Source organism: Chelon labrosus, assembly GCF_963514085.1.
Source record: "Chelon labrosus genome assembly, chromosome: 9".
NCBI lineage: Eukaryota > Metazoa > Chordata > Actinopteri > Mugiliformes > Mugilidae > Chelon > Chelon labrosus.
In genome coordinates this window covers 19596187-19620338 of record NC_140359.1, presented here as the reverse complement: position 1 = coordinate 19620338, position 24152 = coordinate 19596187, and the positions used below count along the sequence as shown (strand labels likewise).

Genomic DNA, 24152 nt, shown 5'->3' with positions numbered 1-24152 from the left:
AACGTGAAACCAGTGACTAAACATTAAGTAAAGGGAAAAAGCCTAATTAGGAAAACAGACAAAAATACCACTGGGGCCGAGTGAAGTGTGATATGAATTAAAATGCTTTACACCGCCGTGTCCCAACTGTGAGGCACTACATGTTGGGAGGCGGTGGTTTTTCCACAGTTGCACTGAGCTCGTGTCCCTCAGCATCTGCCCTTTTTGTAACCGAGGTAGAACCTGCATCTAAGGACCGGCCCCGACAGAACTGTGAGGATGGAGGGACGTAGGAACGGAGACATGAGAGGTTAAAGGATCGCGGATGGCGCTCTTGTTGGCTTCTTGTCAAAAATCCACGGGGAGCCAGAGACCAAAGTCTGGGCTGCTAGCCAGAAGACACCAAACAAAAGGATGACTCAGGGTTTTGAGGTGGCAAACAATATTGTGCGCATCAATGTGTGTGTGTGTGAGCATGCAAGAAAGGAAAGACAAGGTTGGCTGTGTGATTAAGAACAAAAGCCTTGATAAGAACTTAAAATTAGCATGCAGATTACCATCGCCAAAAGCATTATGCTTAATGCCATCTGGACTTGATTTCTCATCATCTTAAACGCATGGGACGGGACTTAAACTCCACTGGGTTAAACTGCTCGTAGGCAGTGGAGCAAGAAGAATAAAAAAGCAAAAACAGGCACTCAGACAAATGTGATCTTCTACAAGCGTTTATTTAGGCGGCAACATATGGGACGGTTGAAAGACGATGACAGAGCAGGTGTGGCTGTGCCAGTGGACGACACATGGGCACATTCCCACAACTCTGGAATCAGCTCGCAGACGACAGCCTGGCACCAGCACACCGATGCTCGGATAACAAGTGATGCAAATGATCAGATTAGGCGATTATTTCTCGTCACAATATCACACAAACAAGTTAAATAGAAGTTTTTTTGGAGTATTCTTTAAGACAACAAATGGGCGGTTCTTTGTAACATGGCGCAGTAGACAACCTTTGGCAAGTGCTTTATGTCTGAGAGTTTACGCGATACTCGAGCGTACGCTAAATAAATCCCGACAACACCATCATCCATATGCTAATTATTATTCATTCATGGCATCTGTGGGAGTGACTAAAAGATTACTGTTCCCGGCTCGGGATGCCATACAAAAAACGCGGCCAAATCCGCGCAGACTTTGACTGACAAATAAAGAATACCTGCTTGAGCTGGGGAGACTACAGCTGGCACGGTTTATTATTAGTGCACTGGCAAAGTGGAAGAAAAGGACAGAAAGGCAGATAGACAGGTAGGTTGACAGAGGTATTTGTCTGTCACTCAAAGGTCAGACATGACTCATCCGACGCTAAACCTGTCTCCACCTCCATAACTTCACACAGCTGTCAGGAACCCTGCTCATCATCCTGGCAAACACAAGGGAAATCCGTGGACAAACTATGAGCTACAAAAATAGCAGTGTCCTAATTATGCGTTATCCTTGAGCAATGTGACAATGTGCTGCTATTCTGTGAATATTGCACTTGGTTTGGGGCAATGCGTTGGAAATGGGTTGCTCGAATGTTGCAAGGCGCTTCTTTTCTTTCATATTTTGCATGTTTGCGTGCATTTAAATGATGTGTTATAGTTGAGTTTTTGGAATAATCTGATGTGAATGGGAAATCCAGTTTCCTTGATGTGAATGGGAAATCCAGTTTCCTTGATGTGAATGGGAAATCCAGTTTCCTTGATATGAATGAGGTCATTTAAGGTAGGTAATTCTAAGACCGTTTTGTTCGGTATTTGTCCTTTTGCATCCAGTCAAAAGGCAGTAGAGGCTGAGTGGAAGGTGCTAAGGCTACTTCTCTTCTACAGCACTCCTGTGTGGCCTTTTAGCTACAGCACTGTGAGCAAATGTCAGTATGCTCAATGGGACTGAGAAGTTTATTCACTTAATGGTGTCAACACCAGGTGAAAAACCTTGTCCCATCGGGAACAGTTACAAAAGAAACAAAAGACAGCAGTTATGCTAAAGGTGGTGTAAGAACGGAAACTCCCAACAATATTTGAGATCAAGTCATAAACCCGGCTGTATAAAAAGCCATCCAGTCTGAGTCATTCCGCTAAACAGCCTTCACAAACTACAGGCTGGCGAGTTGAATTCATTTAAAAGCCAAATGTGTGGTGCTTTTTTTTTTGTCACACCTTGAAACATTTTACCCCATGTGAATATACCAAATTTAATGATGTTTTTAATCCACAAATAATTGCAAAAAATCGAAGAGAACCATTATACACAGTTATTTTATAGCATCCATCGGCTACCCAGGAGAGAGAGCGACTCTTCTGATTCCACACTAAAAGGTCAAGCAACAAAAGGCAACGTCAAAGCGTTTCACGGCTGTCTATGCCAACAGAGTCTGACAGAAGACACTCTATATCTGTCCCACTGTCTGTGTAGGTGACACTAAAGCTACCGCTGGCGTTGCTAAGAAGTCCGTGGAAGTGATTTTAAGGGAATGTGGCCATGTCCGGGAATGAGTCCTGCGTTAGCTTTGAATGTGTATCTGTATCAATGAGCCTTCGTCTCTATGCTCCAAGGCACTATGACTCATGACTCACGTACGTCAACTGTTCTGGACAAGACTGAGCCAAAAGTGAAGTAGACGAGTCAATGAATGTATAAGTAGGACTATAGTGAGTAGTCACTATGCCAAATAATGACGGCCAAGCACACACAAGCGTTTTGCTAAAAGATGATAGTAATATCTATACTATTGCTACCTCATACAGAGGGATCTGGACAGAAGAATGCTCAAATTTATCTCAGATAAACCTTTAAGAGGCACAAAGGCAGTCACAAAGATTACCCTCCAAGTTGTGCATTCCATGTATGTACTGGATGGTGCATAGGCTCAGAAGCATTTGACGTAGAGCAAAGGGTTATTTACCTCAGAGACATCCATTACAATCACGGAACGTACGAACTTTTAGGGTTTTATCCTGCGTATACCGTGGTCGATTGCCAAGAAAGTTTCAGTTGTTCAGTTCGTCAGTTTAGATATTCCGATGTCACCCTTAAACGTCGTTACGAGTAAGTCCTGAGCCTTGAAATTCCTGATGTTTGCAGCGCTAGGGAATACTGGTATTTTTGAAATGGGGGGACAAATAAAGCCGCTGGTTGATTCAAGCTGACATCAAAGACATGTGAAATTACATCTGTATGGTCCTCAACAGGCAAGGTGTTTTCCTAAATCCAATCAGTAAAGAGGATGGTTATAACCAAGAGCATCATTGCATTATAAAGTCAAGTAGGCAGCCTCTATCCCCCAAGAATGGAACAAGGATTGAGAAAACATTGATTTGCCACATGTAGCTTTTGTGTGACAGTGTGTGTGTGTGTTTGTTTGGAGTCTTTGGGTAAGTAACGCTCTGTATAAAATTCCCTGGGTTCCTTATGCACCATGAGGCAAACAATTACTATTAGAAGGCTGTTCAGATACTTCAACTGTTGTCCATGGGCAGCACAGTGGTGTAGTGGTTAGAAGTGATGCCTCACAGCAACAACTGGGGCCTTTCTGTGCAGAGTTTCCATGTTCTCCTTGTACTTGCAAGAGTTCTCTCTGGGTACTCAAGTTTCCTCCCACCGTCCAAAGACATGCTCGTTAGGTTAACTGGTAATTCTAAATTGGCCGTAGGTGTGAATGTGAATGGTTGTCTGTCTCTCTGTTTTAGCGATGATGGACGGACGACCTGTCCAGGGTGTACCCCGCCTCTCGCCAAATGAGTCCTCTGGAGGATTGCGGTGGTTACGGAAAACGAATGAATGAATGAATGAACTGTTCTCCACGTCAAGTTATTAGGATCAGTTTTGAAAGCTGAGGAGACACTGTGTCAGTTTTATTAAATATGTATGATGTGGTAGCTCACACAGCACTTTGAGTTTGAGCTCTATTTGGCCCTCTCAGCCGGGCAGAGTCTCTGACATCTCTACTCACAGTGTATGGGTCAATTGACTACTGAGTGTAAACATCAACACCCCCGCTCACTTTGCCCACTCACAAATCCAACAATGTTCATTTTAAATCAAGATGGCTCTGTCCTTGGTGTTGACAAAAACAGACGAAGTCTTTTTATTTACTTTGCTATACTGGTTCATACTGAATTGTGATTTTTGTTCGGCTATATTCATCGAGTGTTGGTGGAGATTAGCAAGGAGCTGGAAGATTAAGTACATCCCAAAATGTCCTATGAATTGAATCAGAACCAGAGATGATGAGCAGGAGTAGAATCAATAGAGATCCAAAGGATATCCTACCCCAAGGGATAGTCAAGGGCGCGTACAAATTGTGAGCTCAGAAGCCAGCAGGGCAGCAGAAAATCCCGCAGGTGTGACAGCAGGTGGATAAGGACCTCTACCCCCAACCTTTAGTCTGAGTCTGCCACAGACATTTATTTTTTATCTAATGAAACTCCTTTCACAACAGAAAGAGACTTTACTCTTTTTTAACTGAAACTCCCTGCTTAGCTCATACTTGGACGTGTTTCATATTTTATTGTTTTGTGATGGGAATGTGTGAAAATGTGAAGATCAAAACAAGCATGCTGTATTAAAAGCTCCAACTGCCAGTACCCAGAGGGCCACGGAAGGCAGACAGTGCAGCATCTGGGAATGTTCTGGTAACAGCGGCAAGTGTGTCGGCCAGAAAATCTGCTTTGAATGAGGCTTCTGGCAGGCGCCGAATAGGTATTGTCCTTCTGCTTCTTGTGAGACGCTGCCAAGTTGGGGCAATATTTCTGCAGCCACGCGTATGCTGTGTGCTATCTTGCATTACTAATCTCACAATAGAAAACCAAATTATATTACAGATACATGATTTTGTAGTACATCGAGGCTTTTTATTAAGCGTATATGGTAACCTGGTGGCAGCTGACGACAATGATCATTGGAACATAATCTCTCCAGCCTAATACCATTTCCCAAGACACAATACACAAATTGTGTATAAGGTAAACACACTGTGGACAAACAATACACTGGCTTGAATACAGCTCTTCCATCCTGGGCATCACCCCAGCACTCTCAGGCATTTGAAATAAATCCAAAAGCACAACAGTCCAGCAAAAGCAAAGAGAAACATTTTTTAAAAATCATATATTTTCTGCTTATACACCGATCAGGCATAACATTATGACCACTGACAGGAAAAGTGAATAACATTGACTATTTTGTGACAAGTCAATGTCCTGCTGGGAAACTTTTGGACCTGGTATTCGTGTAGATGTTACTTAGACATGTACCACCCACCTAGACAAGACCAGGCATCCAGAACCCATAGCAATGACACTCCTTGATGGCAGCAGCCATCCCCAGCAGGATGCAGCCTGACACAGGCATACATTGCAAATGCCCTGGTCCCGACAATCCCAAAATCAGCACCAATGCACCTACTGAACACATATGGGATAAGCCTTAAAGAGACACCAGCCAAAAAGAACGGCCACACTGACATTTTGGGCAGGTGTGCAAAGAACTGATGTCTGCATGGTTAGCCTTTTTTGGATATACCATGACCTGGATGACTGAGAACCTTCACAGACATGTATCTGAGGAAGCGTATTCTTGTTTTCAGGAACTACAAACTTGAGAATGCAGCTTTCAGTAAGGTGAAACAAGGTGACATTACGCACTTGGGTAACTAAGGTACATGCAAGTAAGTCTGTGAACATACATATGCACAAAACAAGACTGCCACGGAAGACATGCCAGTCAGTGAGGGGGAACATCAAACATGTCGCTGCTTTAACGTCTGCACTCCCACTGCAGAAGCCTCTTCTAAAGACTGTAGGAGCATCTAAAGCCTGACAGAAACACAGCTTCATTTAGTGCTGCAGAACAGGGAATTCAGAAGGAAGTTGAAAAGTTTATCCGCTGTCATTTATGTAACTAACCTTGGCTTTATTAGACGAAAAAATTCCTCTAAGCACAAAGCAATAGGTTCACAATCTGAAGGCATCTCTCTTGGCAGCTGAGGGATAAGGTCAGTGTTCCGTTTTCACGATAAACAATTTCGCTGAAGAGATGAATTTAGATTCATACATTCATAGGCCTTTATTTCTATGCATAGATTTATTTTATGCAGCCTAATAAATAATTATTACCTACTGCATTATTCCTTCAATGCCATCAATGCAGAAGATGCATACTCCATAACCTTGTAATGTTTGAACACTTGAGAGTCGCTGCTCTTGGCAGACATCGGACGTTCACTGTGACTCGAAACTCTGCCATCTCTGGGCAGTCGAAGAGTGGTTATGACATGTGACACATTTCCTGAGCCTAAACCAGCAGGATTTCTGACTGGATTCTTATTATTGCCCTATTGCTCTGTGTTAGTGTCCGTTGTCAGTTGCCCTTTATTTTGCCCATCTCTTATTGTAGGAGCGGAGCGTGTATACAAGTGTTTGCATTTGTGCAATGGAAAGCAAAGTGCTCAATAGAAAACAATGTTTTTTTTTTCCCTCAGGATATCTTCTCACGCAACACTATCCTTGTTTGACATACCTGGTCATATTGCAGTGTGTCAGGGGTGTTAACTTTAAAAAAAGATCAAAGAATAAGGGCCAGTCTAACAGTGGAGGGGTTGTTCGCACCTGCATCGCGTGGGAGGAAGGCCGCAGTGACATAAGCATGCCCGCGCTCTGACGTCACCCCCGGCCCAAGAGGCCGACCTCTTGAGTGCTGCAGGCTTTTTGCTTTTGATTGTGTGTGCAGGACACTTCTTTGTTCTATATATCACTCAGACCATCTCAACCCCTGGCCACTCTTCTCCTCTCTTGCTCCTTGCACTCTCTCCTCAACACATACTGATCTGGCAGCTGTTGACCCATTATCAGTTTCCACAGCTATTTTTCTAATGCTATGTGTCTGATTGATAGCTGATGAAAAATGTGGCTGCTGCTCGTAAGCTGTGAATTGTCACCATGATTGAAACTGACTCCAATTACCAGTTGAGTATTAAAGATGTTTTGATATGGGTTTACGATGCTGTTTACGGTAAGAAATAGCTGGAGAAAGGTTAATAGTTAATTAACACGTGTCACACGGGAAGGAATGCTAATTATGACACACGTCAGACGCCACTACAGTCTGAAAATGAGGTCACATGCTGTATAAATTGTCTTTGCACAAGTACATACGTGGTTTAGAGTGCTACAATGCAAAGCAAGTGCCAAATATCCCATAAGTCAATACAAACTAACAAAAGACAGACCACATACACTCATGAGATGCCAATACATCATACAAAATATGGCAATAAATAATGTAAAATATGAATAAATTAATGTCGAAGAATACTGCACTAGGTTTTTGATTTGATAGCCTCAAAAACAACTTTTTGATCTCTTAGAGCATTTATCCAGGCTTCTGTATCCATGTGTCCCGCCCCAAATCTTCATAAAAGTTATTGTATTCCGCATTTGTTTAAAATGACTGAGAGAATAGCTGATTCAACTGTTTTCATTTTGGAGGCTGATGTAATGGGATGAATTTTTAAAACAAGTGAGTCAGATTGAGGTAGTTCCACTTTTTTTTTTTTTGTCTGGCTTTAAAATCTTGGTTTAAACTTCATGTTTATGTTTACAAAACATACAAAGGAAGTCAGATCAGGACAGATCATCACATACAACGGAATCGGATCAGGGCAAAAATAATTATTGATCAGGACATCCAAGGTTTTGGAGTACTGTTGAACTGTATTGTGTCGTACCAACTATGTTTTTTGTTATACTGTACTGATCCCATATGGAGAAATTATTTCCTGCATTTGAACCACGTTGCTAATATTTCAACAACCCCATTTTAGTCAGTGGGCTAGGCTGAATAACAAAGTTCCTCCTCCAAAATGATCATCGAGTTGAATAACCACCTTTCTGACGCTGTTTCAAGATCAGCTGAACATTGTGACAGTCGTTAAGGGGGATTTAGTGCAGGGCTGTCACAGTTGGATTTCTGCTAGTACCTACTACACTGGCATGTGAGTGTAGATTAAAATACTAACAGATTGGTGATTTAATGTTCTGTCATCTTGTTCACTCACTGATGCTTGGAAATATAAACACTGTGAGGTGTTATGAAGCCAATCTGATGCGGTCCAACTCTTCTATGATGGAGTTGCCAAAAACGCGAGTATCAAATGTTCTCTTAATTTAGGTAGATTTGTTGGATGATGTTTGAAGATTTGTTTGTTGAAAGAACTGCATCCCTCCCGGCACAGTACCTGTGATGGTTGACCTGTAGCTCTCCGAGAAGTTGATTCTTGAACCACTGGTCGAAGTCCACATTGTCAAACAACTCATAGGCTGCCAGTCCCACAGCATTGTACACTGAGGCCAAATGACAAAAAAAAAAAAATATATAAATAAAATAATAAATAAAAAAAAAAAAACACAGTCAGAATACCAATTACAATTAGTCTCCATATTTATAGTAACACTGATTGCTCTGTGTGGGTGAAAACGCTTTAAAATTGGGCTCCACAGAGCAACTCATAACAATTTCAGTAAATCTCTTTTTCAAACATGTGAATTTTGACATACCATAAGAGAAAAGCAAAAACGGTTATAGATGAGCACTGTATGTTATTCGTAGTAAAATTTGTAGTAAAAAAAACATAGAATAAGTAACACTAATTAGTGCTCTTCAGAAAAAAAGGATGTAATGGTGACACATAGGAGGGAACTGAAAAGAAAAGATTAGAAAAAGATTAGAAAAAGAGTGACAGTATGAGAGCGATATAAACTAGAGAGATAAAGATTCAAGCAATACAAGTAGAGCGTGCTACTATTTATAACTTATAGCTACACGATAAATTCATTTTGAGATGACAAAACAAGAAAACGAGAGTGGACGAAAAGAACAACAACAGAAAAAGAGAAAGCATTTAATGGGAGGGAAACAGATTTTCCCACTACTTTAATTCTCTTTTATTATATATGTTTGCGAGTGTATGTGCGAGGGGAAAAAAGAAAGCAAAAAAAGCAAGGGAGAGGTGAAATTCATTGCATCTGTCAGCAGAATCATCCAGAAAGTTCTACGGAGCAGATCGGGCATATGAGGCGTGGCTGCCACATAATGAGACTAAGGCTGGTTCGACTTATATAAGCCCCGTCTCATCATTTAACAGTCGGCATTTTCTGTCATTTTTAATGACAAAAAGGATGGATGGAAGGGGAGGGGAGATGGATGGTCAAAGGGTGGTAATCCTGCAGTCTTAGTTCTTATCGCAAAAACCTCTGAGGGACTATTTACAGATAAATAAAACTGACAGGAAATTAGAAACTCTCAAAAGCAATAGCACATGTGGAAGAGTGGAATGAAAAGCCAGCTGGGATCTCTGTACTATAGCATGTTGATCCTCATTATTCATTAGTATTTTGTTGTAGTTGTTATTAATACTGCACTATGTTTTTGTGTTACTGACGCAGTTTGGTTTAGCTTCGGGACACAAAATAATCACTTCCTGTTCCAGACTGATGTTACGTTATTGTGGATGCCCAAAACGAGATGTTTTCTACTCTATTATTTATTAATATTTAAAAGCCATGTCAGAGAGCTAATGGAGGACGAAAATATACTTGATGTACAACAATTCCTGACAGACGAAGTTAATGCTGTCACATGTGGAGCCGCAAAAAAATTACACAAACACCACATGGATGTTAGCCTGAAAGCCCGAGTCTCTCCCATCTACTTTTTTTTTTTTTAAAGTTTTAGCTTTAAAGTGCAGTTTATACCTCTGCGGGACACAGACGCCGTAACCTATGCATGTAGTGTATGCCGGTGCGAGGCATTTAGAATTGTGCGCTCGTCAGTCTGGCTCGCTCTGTAAAAATGCCAAGACGAGTCGTACAAATGCTTGTATCTTCAAACCTCTTCTGTCAATATTTCTACAGTGTGTTCCGCCTTTATTGATCCAACACAACCAATTTGAAAATTGCGGTGCTGGAGAAGCTGCCGGAAAAACGAGGACGAATCACAGCTCTTGCGGTCTGTGACGCTGTAATTACATTTCTGGGGATGTGAACGTCAGGCTATGGCGTGAGGGTCTGCCTAAGGTCTGGGCTGTCGCTGTAACTACAGTGTCAAATTGACGCAGAAGCATAAGCACTGCTTATTAAGGTAATTTTGGTCTACAGTCGAGACTTGTTTGGGCGGGCTTTATGCAGAAGACAACACTATGACTAGTGTCGAAGAAGCGAGATGTTTAGATTCCACAATCTGTTCTATTAAAAGAGGTAGAGGTATTTTTTCCCCCCTATCAGTTGAAACAAATGGATAACCTGTGTTACCAGACTAAAGTTCTGGTAAGAATCAAGCCACAAAAATGGAAAAGTTAACTTTATATTGGGTTAAATGCCAGTTTGCAGCAATGTGAGCTATAAAAAAAGTCTAACCAGGTGTTTGTGACTTTGTAGAAAAGGTGGTTGTTTGGCAGCACAGTATATTAATACTTATGGCAAATAGCTTTACAGCATATACTGTGGGTTGGATTTATGTCCTTGTACCAGCCTTCAGCTCACTGACGCAAGTACAGGCATTTATAGAAATGTTCGGTTGGGGGCTGAGAAAAATACAGGACCGTCTTTCACAGCAGTGTAATTAATGTCATAGTTTGGAAATGCATTACCACTATTATAATTATTGACTTATTTCTTCCCCTGAGACAAAAAAAATATCTGCAGCTGCTCTTATCGAGTGCCTCGCCGGCTCTTGAACCAGCCTCGGCTCTCGCAGCCACAATTATCTGCCACCGCAGCAGAGCTCCGTCGTCCCAGCGGCGCCCGCTGTTTTCTCAACACTGTCAACGTGCTGCTGAGATCTCTACGGGCATCGAGCTTTAACAGAGGCCCTCTGAGCAGGCAATGATTTAGTTGTGCGCGCCATAAAAGCAGTAGCAGCCCTGGCCTGTCAAAGAGTTATAAATAGTAAAAGAAGGTAGGGAAGGGAATAAAAAGAAAGAAATGAAGAGGCGACTAGATGCAGATGTAGCAAGAATGAATCAAATTATAAGAATACACCTCAAAAAAAGAACAATCTATAAGTACAAGTACGATTTCTGTGACATTATTTACGAGACTTTGTCTTATCCAAGACTCAAATGAGTCTCTATGTAAGTGCAAATATGTCTCAATTGACACTTACCTGTTTGCATTGACTGGGATTATAGTTAAGCATAGCTAAGCAAATATTACAACCTTGACACTTTGTATTTAGTTAATACATGATGAATGATGCAGGCATGCAAACTGGTCAGGGGTCAAAAAGGTGAGAAGAGTGCGCAAAGAGGGAAATGGCCACGAACCCCCCCCCCCCCCCCCCCCCCCCGCTTGGTAAACAGAGATTTACAAAGACAACAGACTACAAATTCACTAATTTTTACCAAAAAAATAACTTTTGAGCCATTGAGCCTGAACAGCTCAATGGCTGTTTTTCCTCGGGCCTGAAGGGCATATTTCACTGTCTGAATGGAGTTGAATGTGCCAATTTTCATGTTTCCACTTCTTCCGTCAATAATCTCATTCATGGGACTGAACGAGGATTCAACTCTGGGGCCGTGAAAAACAGAGAGATTTCCGGCGTCTGAACGTCTTCTTTTGCTTCTCCCTTGTCGAAGACTGAATTAATGAATTGCTGTAACATAGCTACTGCGGTATTGATCGGTGACGTGCATAGCGCTTGCAAGTGGCGGGTAAAGTCTGTGCATGTTTAATAAACACATAGGGGCTACGCATGGGGCTCTGACAACACATTTCAATATGTGTTCGCGTCTGTAAATAAAGTCAGCGGTTATATATACCGTATTTCCTCTAATACAGGCCCGGGCCTTTATTTTACTCAAGCGCATAGCGGTCCAGGCCTTTATTGGAAGGAGGCCAGAATTAGAGGCAGGCCTTAATTTCTATTTGAGCAAAACGAACTACGAGTAGAATTAATAAAAACAAGATTTTGTGTATATTTGAACCTATAAAATACTAGGTTCATTTATTGAAAACGTACAGTTACCATAACATGGTATGCATACAGAACATCTATCTATCTATCTATAAATCAAGAAGCGTCTGTGTGTCTGTCTGTGGCACGCATATCTCGCGAACCGTTGGCCCGATTGATTTGAAACTGGGCAGGTGTCTCGCTACGGGCACGAAGATGTGCACTGCTATGTAAAATATATCGGTAAAATAGGTTTTCTCCGCTCTAACTGATGAATTATTATTGCGCTGGCTCAAACGCTAGATGGTAACCATGGCAACGGAGACTCAACGTTATTTTACAGTTTATTCATCGCAACAGCAAGACAGACAAAACATGAGTGATTTTATCATCTATCTATAAATCAAGAATTTCTTTTAACTTATTTGGTGAGTTTGTGTTTGTGTGTGTGTGTCTGTCTGTCTGTCTGTGGCACGCATATCTCGCGAACCGTTGGCCCGATTGATTTGAAACTGGGCAGGTGTCTCGCTATACAATTAAAACCACCAGTAAAAACACTACAATTAATGTCTTTGTGGGGAGGAGACATGGGTCACGACAATGGTCACAACTGAAAAATCTTCTTCAGCTCCCAATACATACTTCCGACGGGCACTGCACTAGTTAACAACAAATGAGCGGCGCGACGCGGTCGGAGCGCACTGAGGACAGTGAGTCCGCTGCCGGACTCACCTTCGCCCCGAGCACTTACAGGCCGCGCACCGCCACGGAGGAAATGCGCCTGGCAGGGGCCGGCCGACGCCGGGGAGAGGTCCCGCTGAGGGGATCCTCCCACACCGTGCCGCCGAAACCCTGACCCGCCGAGATGGTTCTAATAATAGCCCCGGCCGCTATTAGAGACCGGCCTTTATTTACCTTCGCTGACAGCGAGACCGGCCAATGTTGGAGACCCGGCCGCTAATGGAATACAGGCCAATATTAGAGGATTTACGGTATATAGAACATTATATTATTATATTATTAAAATATATTAAAATAAAAGTCAACGAGTAGGCTACCCCCCCCCCCCCCCCCAAATATTTTCTCCTCGGATTTGCACGAATCACATAAGTCACCCAATTTGGATTGAAAACGGCGAATTTCGCCGAAAGGTGAGGAGTTTGCATGCCTGATGATGAGTAGGTGAACATTTGACTGACCTGCATCCTTCATTATCAACTGAACAGGGTCTTCTACATTGGTTGGGCCTGCAAAGACACAAACACACACAAACACCGGATGAAATCTCTGTGGCAAAGCTTTTGTAGGATGAGTGTCACCTACTGGACAAACGCTGTTCAGTCACGACAGAAGACGCGTAATGGATCGTATCATAGCAGGGTTAAAACTTAAAGAACCCCGGCCTCCAGTAGATCAGTCTTGCCTTTGTCATTTTACTCTTCTGCTCACTCCCACTCTATTAGGGCTTGTTGTGCACTCAGGTTTCAAGATCAATAGATGCCGTCTTTCGGCCGTAGAATTACCCAATCTGATGTTTTCCTTGCTCCAACACAACAATTTCCACTCTGTCATTTGAAAAAGGGGAAGCAGCCCGAGAGGCAGGGCAGACGCTCGACCTGCAATCTGCCAGTGTGAGCAATGGCATCACTAATTCAGCAAGAGAGCGAGAGCTGCGCGCCGTTACCCCCCAATCCCCAGGAGACTAGGAGCGGTGTGCCGCATGTATTTGTGCGACTGAGTGAGTGACTGGAGAGTTGAGAGTGGTGTTTGTAATGGTAGTCACCGTGGGATTTCACAGCACTGCCAAGACCGCAGATTGCATGCTACAGACACCGTGACAAAGCTACATGCTTTGCAGATATATGAAATACGCATCACTGGCTTTGAGTTAACAACGCCACATTTCACGATGGGAAATACGGGTGTGAGGCCTGAGGAACATATTTTGCAACAGATGAACTGATGCATTACTGAGTGTGAAAGTTGAGACAATTGTATCTGTATGAGATATTTAAAACAGAGGCCATTAAAGTACTTATTTAAGTAAATACCTTAAGAAATATCACAACCAAGATAAAATATATCCAAAAAATAGAAAAAAAGATTATCTTTAAGATATAAAACAAAATAATTTCCTCAAATTTCCTCCAAAATGACGGGAAACGAAATGTTTTTATTTATTTTAAAGCTGGGTTAGACGATAAAGTCTCATTTAAGGTACTGCGGGACACAGACGCCGTAACCTACGCACGTAGCCTACGCACGTAGCCTACGCACGTAGCCTACGCTACAATTGGAACTGACTGTTTTGGATCAATAAAGATGGAACACATTGAGGAACGTGAGGAGGTTCGGAGATACAAACATTTGTATGACTCGTCTATGGCGAAATTTCGGCAAAAGTTTCAGGTACGTACGTATGTTACGGCGTCTAGTCCCCCAGAGGCATAAACTATCGCTGTAGTTACATTTCTGGGGAGGTTCACGTCAGGCTACGGCGTTAGGGTCTGCGTAGGGTAAACTGACGCACAAGCCTAACCGCCTATTAGATTTAGCGACATAGAACCCAACCGAATGCTTACCGACTACACGTTTTTCTTACAGTGAGAAGATGTATTAGTGGATGGCGATAGCATTTCAACTGAAATTTTAACTGACCCTGGAGATTCTGAACCATATCCAGCAGCACCGGCGTCAGGGTCTGGCTGTAGTTGTGGAAAATATCCAGGAACAGCACCTCCGTACAAGGCTAGCAGAAGAGAGACAAAAAGAAAGATCTTAAACGGCTGAACAGAAAAGCAAACGCATGCCGTCACTGTATGTGGAAGTCATCACAGCAGGTCATTAACTCCCAAGGCCAACTGTGGTTTGGGTCGGAGCACAGAAACACGTATACGAAAAGGCATCATAAATGCACACAAACAATGGTCAACAATGCATTGAGTTTTCAGTTCAATAAAAAGTCAAAAGGTGGGATTTCTGTGGTCCACCCGCCTTCATTTATTGATTTTAGATGTCACCAAAAAAAAAAAATCTATATTAAATAAAAACAAATGTGCAAGTACATGAGCTGTGTGAATTTGTGAACACAAGCATGTAAGCATAACCTTTACTCTGCGACGGCGAGAGGTCAGAGGTCAGAGGTTGCTTAGCAAGTCAAAAAACCCAAATCTCTTTTTCTGTGTACACAGACAGTTATATTGACAGGGGAACGTCATCTGTAATCAACAGTTGGAATTGCTGACCATGGACAGAATTGATTGACACTGACATCTGATCCATGAACGATCTTGAGGTTGACAATGTGCTAATACGAAGGTCAAAAAGAGGAAGTGCACGAGTCAAGGGTTGTGCACGTATAAGGCAGATTGTGTGAAACACTCAGATGCTACTTTAATCCTGCGCAACCAGTTGAGCTATCGGGGAAGCCTCTGTGCCTTTTTGTGTTCGACGTCCTAACATTAATGGGGTTTAATGGGTAGAAATGACAGAAGTTTACACTCACTCCATTCCTGCCTGTCTCTCTCCATTAGTACCTCACAAATTAAGGCGTGAGAGTCCCAAAAAGTAACTTTAAAGTATGATTTAAAAACAGCGGCAATATAAAAATCTCAAACTCCTCGGCCAAAAATGAAAACTCTCTTCCACCGAGCCACAAAGTCAGACACAGACAGCATAAAAAATAAAGAAAGATGCTCTCTAAATTGTGATGCAATGTACTTTTTAAAGGTCCACCGTGTAAGATTAAGTTGCATGTATGTGCTAAGTAGCAGATTTCTACCAACTGATCATCCCTGCCTCGCCCCTTACCGTTCCAAGTGCGTGGGAGAGGCTATGGTGGTGGTGAAAACATAAAAATGCAAAAGGCTCTCTCTGGAGGTTTGTCTGTTCCCAACTACTGTAGAAACACGGCAGCGCGACGTTGCCGGCTCTGTGGAGGAGAACCAACTCCCTCTGTATATGATGTACCAGGCTCACTCTAATTCTAATTCTGTTTGGTTGCTCCTAAATCCTTCACATTGGACCTTCTCATACGCTTTAATCCCACTTTTCTTCTACTGCCTCATGCTTTAAATGAACAAGAGCTCGAGGTTCGATAGAAAAAAAGCGTTTGTCGCTGTACTTCAAAGAGGCAGCAGGGCAGAAGTTAGTCATCTAAAGTGATGAAAGCAAGTGAAATGGGGCCCGACACGGAGAGGGAAGAGGAGCGAAATAAGGGGCAGGGAGAAAAAATAAAGACAGCGGATAAAAGATTATGTCATGCATCGGCAACAGCTGAAGATAAGCCTCCGCCGACTAGCTAGACTCAGCCACGGAGACGAGCTATGAAGCCCCAGGCGCCACTGGCTGTTTTATGATGCTGAAATGTATACGGTCTTCTGACTGCCATCACATAAAACACAGCTTTCTGAAATATGATACAATTAATATTAGAGCAATGAGACTGAAATCAAATCAGCTGTCATGCTTCTGTTAATCTGCATTTTTATGAGTTTAAAGATTGACTTTAGAATATGTATACATTCGGTTAGTTTTTCTGCCTCTTGAACGTTCCTCTTCTGTAGTTTTATGATATTTATCTTGCTTTTTTTTTTTCTTTTTGACGGCAAGCTCGTCATGCAGAGCGGCGGGCACGACCGCCATCTCTGCACACAAAAGACGGACCATTTCTCTGCACACACAAGTTTGTCTTTTACTCACCCGCAGACTGTATTTCCAGGAGTCGCCACCTGTCTCTTCAACAGCTGCAGGAGAGATGGAAAATGTGTTATGTGATAGAAATGATCTGGAGGTTACGACGGTGGTTTCAAACTGTAGATCTGGGAGGACGGCAGATGTATTTTTCCACCCTTGCGTGGTTCGGGGCTGACTCTAAAGCTGAATCCGAATGTCAACACTGTGGTTTCAACTTTGTAAAGTGCTGTGTCTGAGTGGTCGGTGTCATTACACCGAGCTTGTGAGGGCGCCGAGCTGCAAGGAAAATAAAATCTGCTACTAAGACCTCAGCTGCTGCCATAGCTGCACCCAATACCAAACTCTCTGCCCCATAATCTATCTCACTGCACACATTTCTAAGGAGAATGCAAATGAGCACTATACTAAAAACATGGAGCGATGCTACTGTAAATATCAGCTTTTGACTACAAATTATAATGTTTGATATGCAGTTAGAAATGCTCTAATGCAATCATGCATTTCCTTTTGATGCTACATATTATCAGTAATAAATCACAAGAGTTATTTTATACCAGAGTACTACTACATAATCAATAAAAAAAGACTGCCGGAATTATTCTGCTGGAAGCCTGCACCCGGAGGCATATTGTTGGCTTCGTGAATTGCCAAACAGGCTAACCCTCACATTTCTCAATTCCCAGAAAACATGTTGGCTCTGCAAGTTCAGATAAGTCTGGGCATTTGGATTCAGAGTGTGTATTTGGGGAGGATGGAGGCGCGGGCTCTTACCGAAGCTCTCAGGGTCCTCTTCCCACATTGCCAGCTCTTCCTCTGTAAGAAGGAAGTATTGCGAGACTAGCCTGCGTCCGATCTCCGTCAGCGTAGGGTGTGTGAAGAACGCCGTCTTGATTCTGTGAGCCTCCAGACTCTCTGGTTTGCTTTCTAAAGGCGGCGTGGAGAGAGGAGGGACGGGGAAGAAAAAAATTTTAATGAAGGAAAAAGAATAATTGAATTTACCGTTCATGGTGCGACGTATTGTTTTTAGTTTGGAGAAGAAACGTATCTCTGTTCTCTAAAACGATTGCTCAGAAGAAAGTTCATTGGTACAGAACAACAAAGACTATACTAGCTGACAGAACAAAGCCCAAGTGATGTGCTCCATTTCTAATAAAGCACTGGAGACGCCCAACAACTAGAAATAAACATGAACACTCTGCACTCTGGTGAGGTACAGTGATGGCATTACAGCATTGCGCGTTTCAAATCCCTGTTGGAGATAAGCTTTGAAAAGCTGCCATGTCTTTTTACTTTCTTATATATCACTTCTTTTGGCCTTTAGCCCTTCCACAGGTCTCACATCCTACCGTCAATGTTCTTGGGAGGCTTGTAGGCGTCATTCTTCACAATCATCTTGATGAGGTTCATGCACTGAACAATGAAGCGCTCAAAGGTCACGCCCTCTCCGGCGGCCGTGAAAACGTAGCTAACGGCGAATTCCAGCGAGCGTTGGATCAGGGGTATGAATGCACACGGATGGCACTCCAGGAAATCTAATAACTATGGCAAAGAGAATGGGAGAAATATTAGCGACAAGCTCACTCGTTAAAAACAGGACAGACATCCGCGGTGGAAATTTATTGATATGATTATATACGAATCAACTCACAACTTTAGTGTACAATATGATGGTCTTTTCCAGCTTTTCTCTGCATGTGCTCTCTGGACCAACCTGGCGACCTGAAACACAAGAAGCAGTAGACTTCACACAAACGTGCAGCATCATTGGACAATCCTATATTGGCAATATAAAGACCAGTTTCGTCTTATTGTTCTCGTTTGACGCTCATTTTTCTTTACTTTATTGATCCTTCATGGATAAATTCTTTACAGTCCCAAAGCTGCTTCTTAACTTCAAGACCACAGCTAAATATACACCTGTGTATATTTAAAGGGGAAATGTGACAGTGGTATCAAGAAATCCTAGATAATGAAAGCTCTGAGTCTCACACGAGAACGAGTGTCATGCTGTGCTGCCGGTAGCAAAGTGGAAAGAATCAGTCTTCCCCAGATCGCGGTTGGAGTAAGGAACTTTCAAGGCCAACCTCTCCTGTGAGAAACGGGTTATGAGCTCTGATCTCAGCTAAAGCTGTTAAAGATCTCAGACATTTCGACACCAAGGATTTAAAGATGAAGACACAGGTGAGCTGATGCCTCCCAAATGCCAGCGATAACCGTTTAACCTTGCAGCATACAGACTCTCAGATCTCTTCCACAATGTGCTATGACTTTCTGCTCTTTTTCAGTATGAGAAACCAGTAACAATTTTTCATTTTTGATAAGAAAAGATATTCAACGTGAGATTTTATTGTCTAGTCAGATTCTTACATTTTTATAATGCTCGGTTTGATCTACGTTCAGTGTAAGTTTGCTACAGTCCCATGGGTATATCACACGCATTGGTGCGTCTAATAAAATACATTAATGAAACGACTCAAAAATGAATGACCTGCTTCCTGTGATCTACATTTTGGCTCCATAAACCCACTCCCGATGCCAGGGCCAATAAAGACGCCCCACATTGTTTACTTTCTTGTCAACCTGCGTGATGAAACCAGCACAGACCCCATCAGTCTCTGACCTTCCTCAATCATTTGTCAACAGGCAGGGTCATTGTTTCCTCATGCTTTATCGGCAAGTTACTTACTTAAGCTGAAAATAGATTCAGTAAAAGTATTAGCTCTGCTGACTTGCCACTTTCTGGTTTTGTACAGATCAGGGAATATGCAGATCAAAAACCCTATTGCATTTTATTGACGTTGTGTCCATGCCATTGTTTCTGTGTTTGCAGGTGTGTGACAGCTAGTATTGTTAGCAGATGCTGTGCAAAGACATCAAAGTCACCTAGGGTCATACGTCTGAAACAACAAGCCAATCTAGACCCAGGCGGGAATGGATGATGCCGAAACAAAGGCGTATTCATTATTTCTGACAGTAGCTTAGCTAAAGAAAAAAATAAAGTTTTCAACAATAGCCTGCAGTGATTTAGAAAAATAGACAGGTGACCTGAGTTGGAGGACAAACATCATACAGAGGAAGAGAGACATCTGAATGGACCGCACAGACTGCCCAAAAGACAGCAGTTTATACAGCTGACCTTATCAGGCTGAGCAGAGCTGTGAGCTGCCTTGCCGATTCCCCTATCTGCCAGGCCCAAATACCAACAGGCCCCCGATCCTGTCTCCATTGCCATCAGCAGGGTGAATATTAAAACTGATAGTTGGGGCTGATATCTATAAATTGTATTTTTCCTAATGCCTGCTGCTATCGCAAGTTGTGGGGTTGCGTCTGAGATTCATCACACTCACTGGGTACTATGCTACGACAAACTTGTGTGGAATGGAAAATAGAGACCCTTGATAGAGAGGTAGGACAGTATAATTTAACTTATACAGCTGCAGCTGAACATGGGGGTTCTCACTCATTGTCGTTTCAAGTAATGGAACATTTGAACGAGATGGAGAACATTTTAAAGAACATTTATCTTGGTTTCCACTGGAGGAACTGGGCTCTTAATGTAATCTTATAGGCGGTTTAGGCTTCAATTTGACGGCATAGCTAAGGAGACAGCGCAGAACATACACAGACCCTAACGCTGTAGCTTGGCGTGAACCTCCCCAGAAATGTAACTAGGGGCTGGGGCGACACAGACCGCAAGAGCTTTGATTGGTCCGCTTGGTAGTAGTGTGTTTCCGCTTTAGTATTTCCGGTTGCTTCTCCATCTCCGTAATTTTCAAATTGATTGTTTTGGATCAGTAAAGATGGAACACATCAAGGAAAGGTTAACTGGGGAGGTTTGGAGATGCAAACATCTGTTTGACTCGTCTTCGGCGAAAATCATCAGCTACTGACGCCTAAACCACCTTTACACGTTGCAGCGATGCAGATTGCAAGAGCTGTGATTGGTCTGCTTGGTAGTAGCGTATTTCGTCTCAGTCGTCTTTGTTGAAAGTGAAGTAGAAACTAAATTAACCTGACTGGCAAAAAAGACACAGCGGCAACTAGCGTTTGGGTGGTGTTTTTACAGAGCGAGCCATCTGTGCAGACTACGAGCGTAGGTTAAATGGCCCTTAAGGGGTTAGAAATTTACAATCATTCAGGCAGAGTTTACAATGAAGAAAATACTGACGGCGACAAAATTCTAATTTGCCTAAACTTTCCAATTTTGTTTCTGTGGTATTTAGAACCTGGAACATTTCGGTCTAAAACGGCAAATACCTACCACTGAAAAGGAGCTCCTGCTCAAAGGCTGTCACTGAGAAGTAAATGGTAGAGTCTGTGAAAACCGGGGGTCGTGTTAACTGAATGCTTCCTGTCATTTTTGACAGGAAACTCTGAATGTGTCATTAAGGGCTGCTCTAAAGTGTTCAGCTGCCCGTCTTTGGAAGTGCAGTGAATAAAACTGCTTTCAGGTGACTGATCTGACCACTTGTCGTCCACCTGCAGACGCCCTCCTTTGCCGTTGGTGGTGAGTATGCATATTAAGCCTGGTATAAGAACTACTTGTACATAAAAAGCACTGGAGACTGAGCAAATACACCACTGAACAGCTTCTTGACCTGAATATAAAGTGTATTTGCTGTTAAAGGAGTACATTCAACTGGGACACAACACAGTGAGACATCTTGTCACATGTAAACCAATTGATAAGAGGGGCAGAAGGTGGGATTACTTAATCTTTTTTGATGTCTTTATAGCTTGGATTTTATGTTCTCATCTACTATTGTACGATGAGATCACCAGCTTTTCCAGGAAGACATATTTCATGTCACCTTTACTCTGGTCTTTCTCATCTCACCATTACAAAGATTCTTATTCCTTGAGTCCAGTTCGTACTTAAGATCAAAGTGAGCATGGGTTGTACTTAGAGATCTTCTTTCTCCTAATACTTCAGCAATTATAAGTCAAACCCTTAAGGATGGCGGGATCTGAACTTTGAATTGGACACCTGAATTAAGTGAAGCTATCATGAGACCTTGACTTTGGAGATCATAATCTTTTAAGTAAGTGCCTTCTGCATGCACCAGATGAAAAACCAGTAACTATGTGTCTTTACTGAAATGAGACGTCAAGGAACAGAGATTTAGGACAGAGAATGAGACGAGTACTCACAGCATTCCAAGAACTGTTTTAGCCTTTCAAACACCGCATTCAGGAAACCCTGAAAAGATAGAGATGAGAAGAGGGTGAGGTAGAGTTTAATCTCTTCAACATTTCTGGAGTTGAATCTCTCATGATTGCTTCATAAGTACTGCCCGGGAGCAAAGAACCTAACAAGGAAATAAGTTTGGTATTTGTGCGTCGTGTGTATTTGCGCGTGGGCACGCTTGCCTCTGCACTCACGGGTATAAATAAAAGTGCCAGCAACACAGTATGAAACAGAATCAATTTTCTGTACCCTGCTGTAGCCACAGCTTAGAGTGGGGAAATTAGATGATAGATGGAGACGCAATCTGTTTAGTTCTGCATTAATGTTCAGCCACGAGGTCAACAGCAGTCTCATTAATCACACGTCCGGCCAACACAGCCTACCAAAGCAACTAAAGCTCGTAACAGAGTCGGGGCAGAAAGGGGGGTTGTCAAAGGAGGAGGGCGTGAGATGATGGAGAACACGGTTCACGGCTGGTATTTGTTAAGCTAATGGTGGGATTAAGCCAAGGTGGGGGAATGGTAGTAGATTCAAACACATGCACAGAGAGTACATAAAGCATACAGGAAATAAAAGACAGAAAATTAGTGTAAAAGAGCCATTTTCAAGTGGATCAGTCACGAAAAAAAAGTTTTACAAGAAGAAGAGGAGGAGGAGTGAGGCTCAAGGGACCAAGAGGGAAGAATACACAAGGATGAAAACAAATGTCTGCAAATTAACTGCGGAGATAAAAAAAAGACAGAAAAGGGAGACAGAGTGGTGGGTATCAAATGGGCATGTCAGCAGTAATGTAGAGGGTGTTTGTAAAGGCAGTGACGGTGTCAACCAAACAAACCGAGATCCATTTTAGAAAAGGGAACGTTCAGCAAATGCTGCAGCCGTGGGTGATCAAGTTTGTTCTTGCGCACAGGCAATTTTGAGGGTTTAGGAAGTTGCAGCAGTTTGTTCATGAATCTGCCTTTTAAAATCTCATATCATTTCTGGGTGATTTCCATCTCAGTGATTAACAAAACCCATTCAAATGTCTTTTCCAGCTTTTCCTGCAGGGCTGAATTGACAATCAGGTCGCGAAAACAAAAAAGTCACTCAACTGCAAAATAAGTTTTTAAAATTCATTATTGAGGCAGCCTGTGTGGAAATTGACAACATTATTCATTCTCAGTCAGTATTTTCCAACTCGCTGCAGCTGTCCAACACTGCTGCATTATAGGAGACCAGTGTGTGAATGGCACAAAGCAGGGGCGCCGCTAGGGATTTTGGGCCCCATGAAAAGAATCTTTACAGGGCCCCCCAACACAGCGGTGAAATTTTTTGATGCTATTTTACATACAATTATGCATTTTAATGGTATTTTTGATTATCATTACCATTACCAATGAGGCATCATTTTGACAGAGGGGAGATCAACTATTATTGAATAAGAACAGCTTGATAAATGTTTGACTGGATTGATTATTTAACTAATATAGCAGTAAAATGTAAAAATCCAGAGTTTTCTTGAGATAACATGGTGAGAAAAGTGAGCTAGCTTATAGACCACAGACAGGGACAAAGTTAATATTCCTTAACTTTCCACCACAACTAACAAACCCACCTTTTTTTTTTTTTTTTTTAAATACCGGGTGACATATTGTCGACCCTTCAACTCCTTCTCCTCTCTTAATTTCTTTTCTTTTCTTTTTTGGCTGCCTGATTTTTGAGGCATACTGCCGTCTCCTCCTCCTTGCCCGCTGTGGCGCTGTGTGACAAACCGCCGGTGCGCTACCTGCAGCTGATCCAGTCGGACTGAACCATTTTACATAAATAGAGGGGGGGGGAGGGGGGGCCCCCTGCAGGCGTTGATGTTTCCAAAACAAATAAAGTTATTGTTACCAGGACATTGAAAATAAAACATTTGTGATTATATGTTAGTTAATAACTTAGTGTCATTATTTTTTCTGTATTATAATTTCATCATCATTAGGGGCATCTCTGGGCCCCCCTCAATCATGGGCCCCTAGAATCCGTCTCCTTTACCCCTCCTTTTCGGGGCCCCAGGCACAAAGTATTGGCTAAAGGGCTGTGACACAGCAGATAGAGTTCAAGGGACCAATGGCAAACAAAGACAGATGTTTTTTGAAGAAGTTGAGCTTGAACACACTGCACAGCAAAACCACCAGCATATACATACACCGATCAGGCATAACATTATGACCACCTTCCTAATATTGAGTAGGTCTCCCTTGTGCCTTCAAAACAGTTGTCATCATCTCATCAGAGAATGGACATGGGCCTTCTGAGGGTGTATCGTGGTGTCTTGCAA

General features: G+C 42.5%; 1 protein-coding gene across 1 annotated transcript in view; it reads right to left on the bottom strand.

The window, feature by feature from the left end:
- Positions 1 to 24152, bottom strand: part of ipo11 (importin 11) — a 126966-nt gene that overhangs the window by 77353 nt on the left and 25461 nt on the right. Inside the window, exons 8-15 of the mRNA XM_084551960.1 lie at positions 21814 to 21862; positions 18311 to 18381; positions 18009 to 18201; positions 17434 to 17586; positions 16669 to 16712; positions 14626 to 14716; positions 13167 to 13214; positions 8255 to 8360 (exon numbers count right to left, since the gene is read on the bottom strand). Coding sequence (XP_084408086.1) covers positions 8255 to 8360; positions 13167 to 13214; positions 14626 to 14716; positions 16669 to 16712; positions 17434 to 17586; positions 18009 to 18201; positions 18311 to 18381; positions 21814 to 21862 — 755 coding nt within the window. The remainder of the gene's footprint in view (positions 1 to 8254; positions 8361 to 13166; positions 13215 to 14625; positions 14717 to 16668; positions 16713 to 17433; positions 17587 to 18008; positions 18202 to 18310; positions 18382 to 21813; positions 21863 to 24152) is intronic.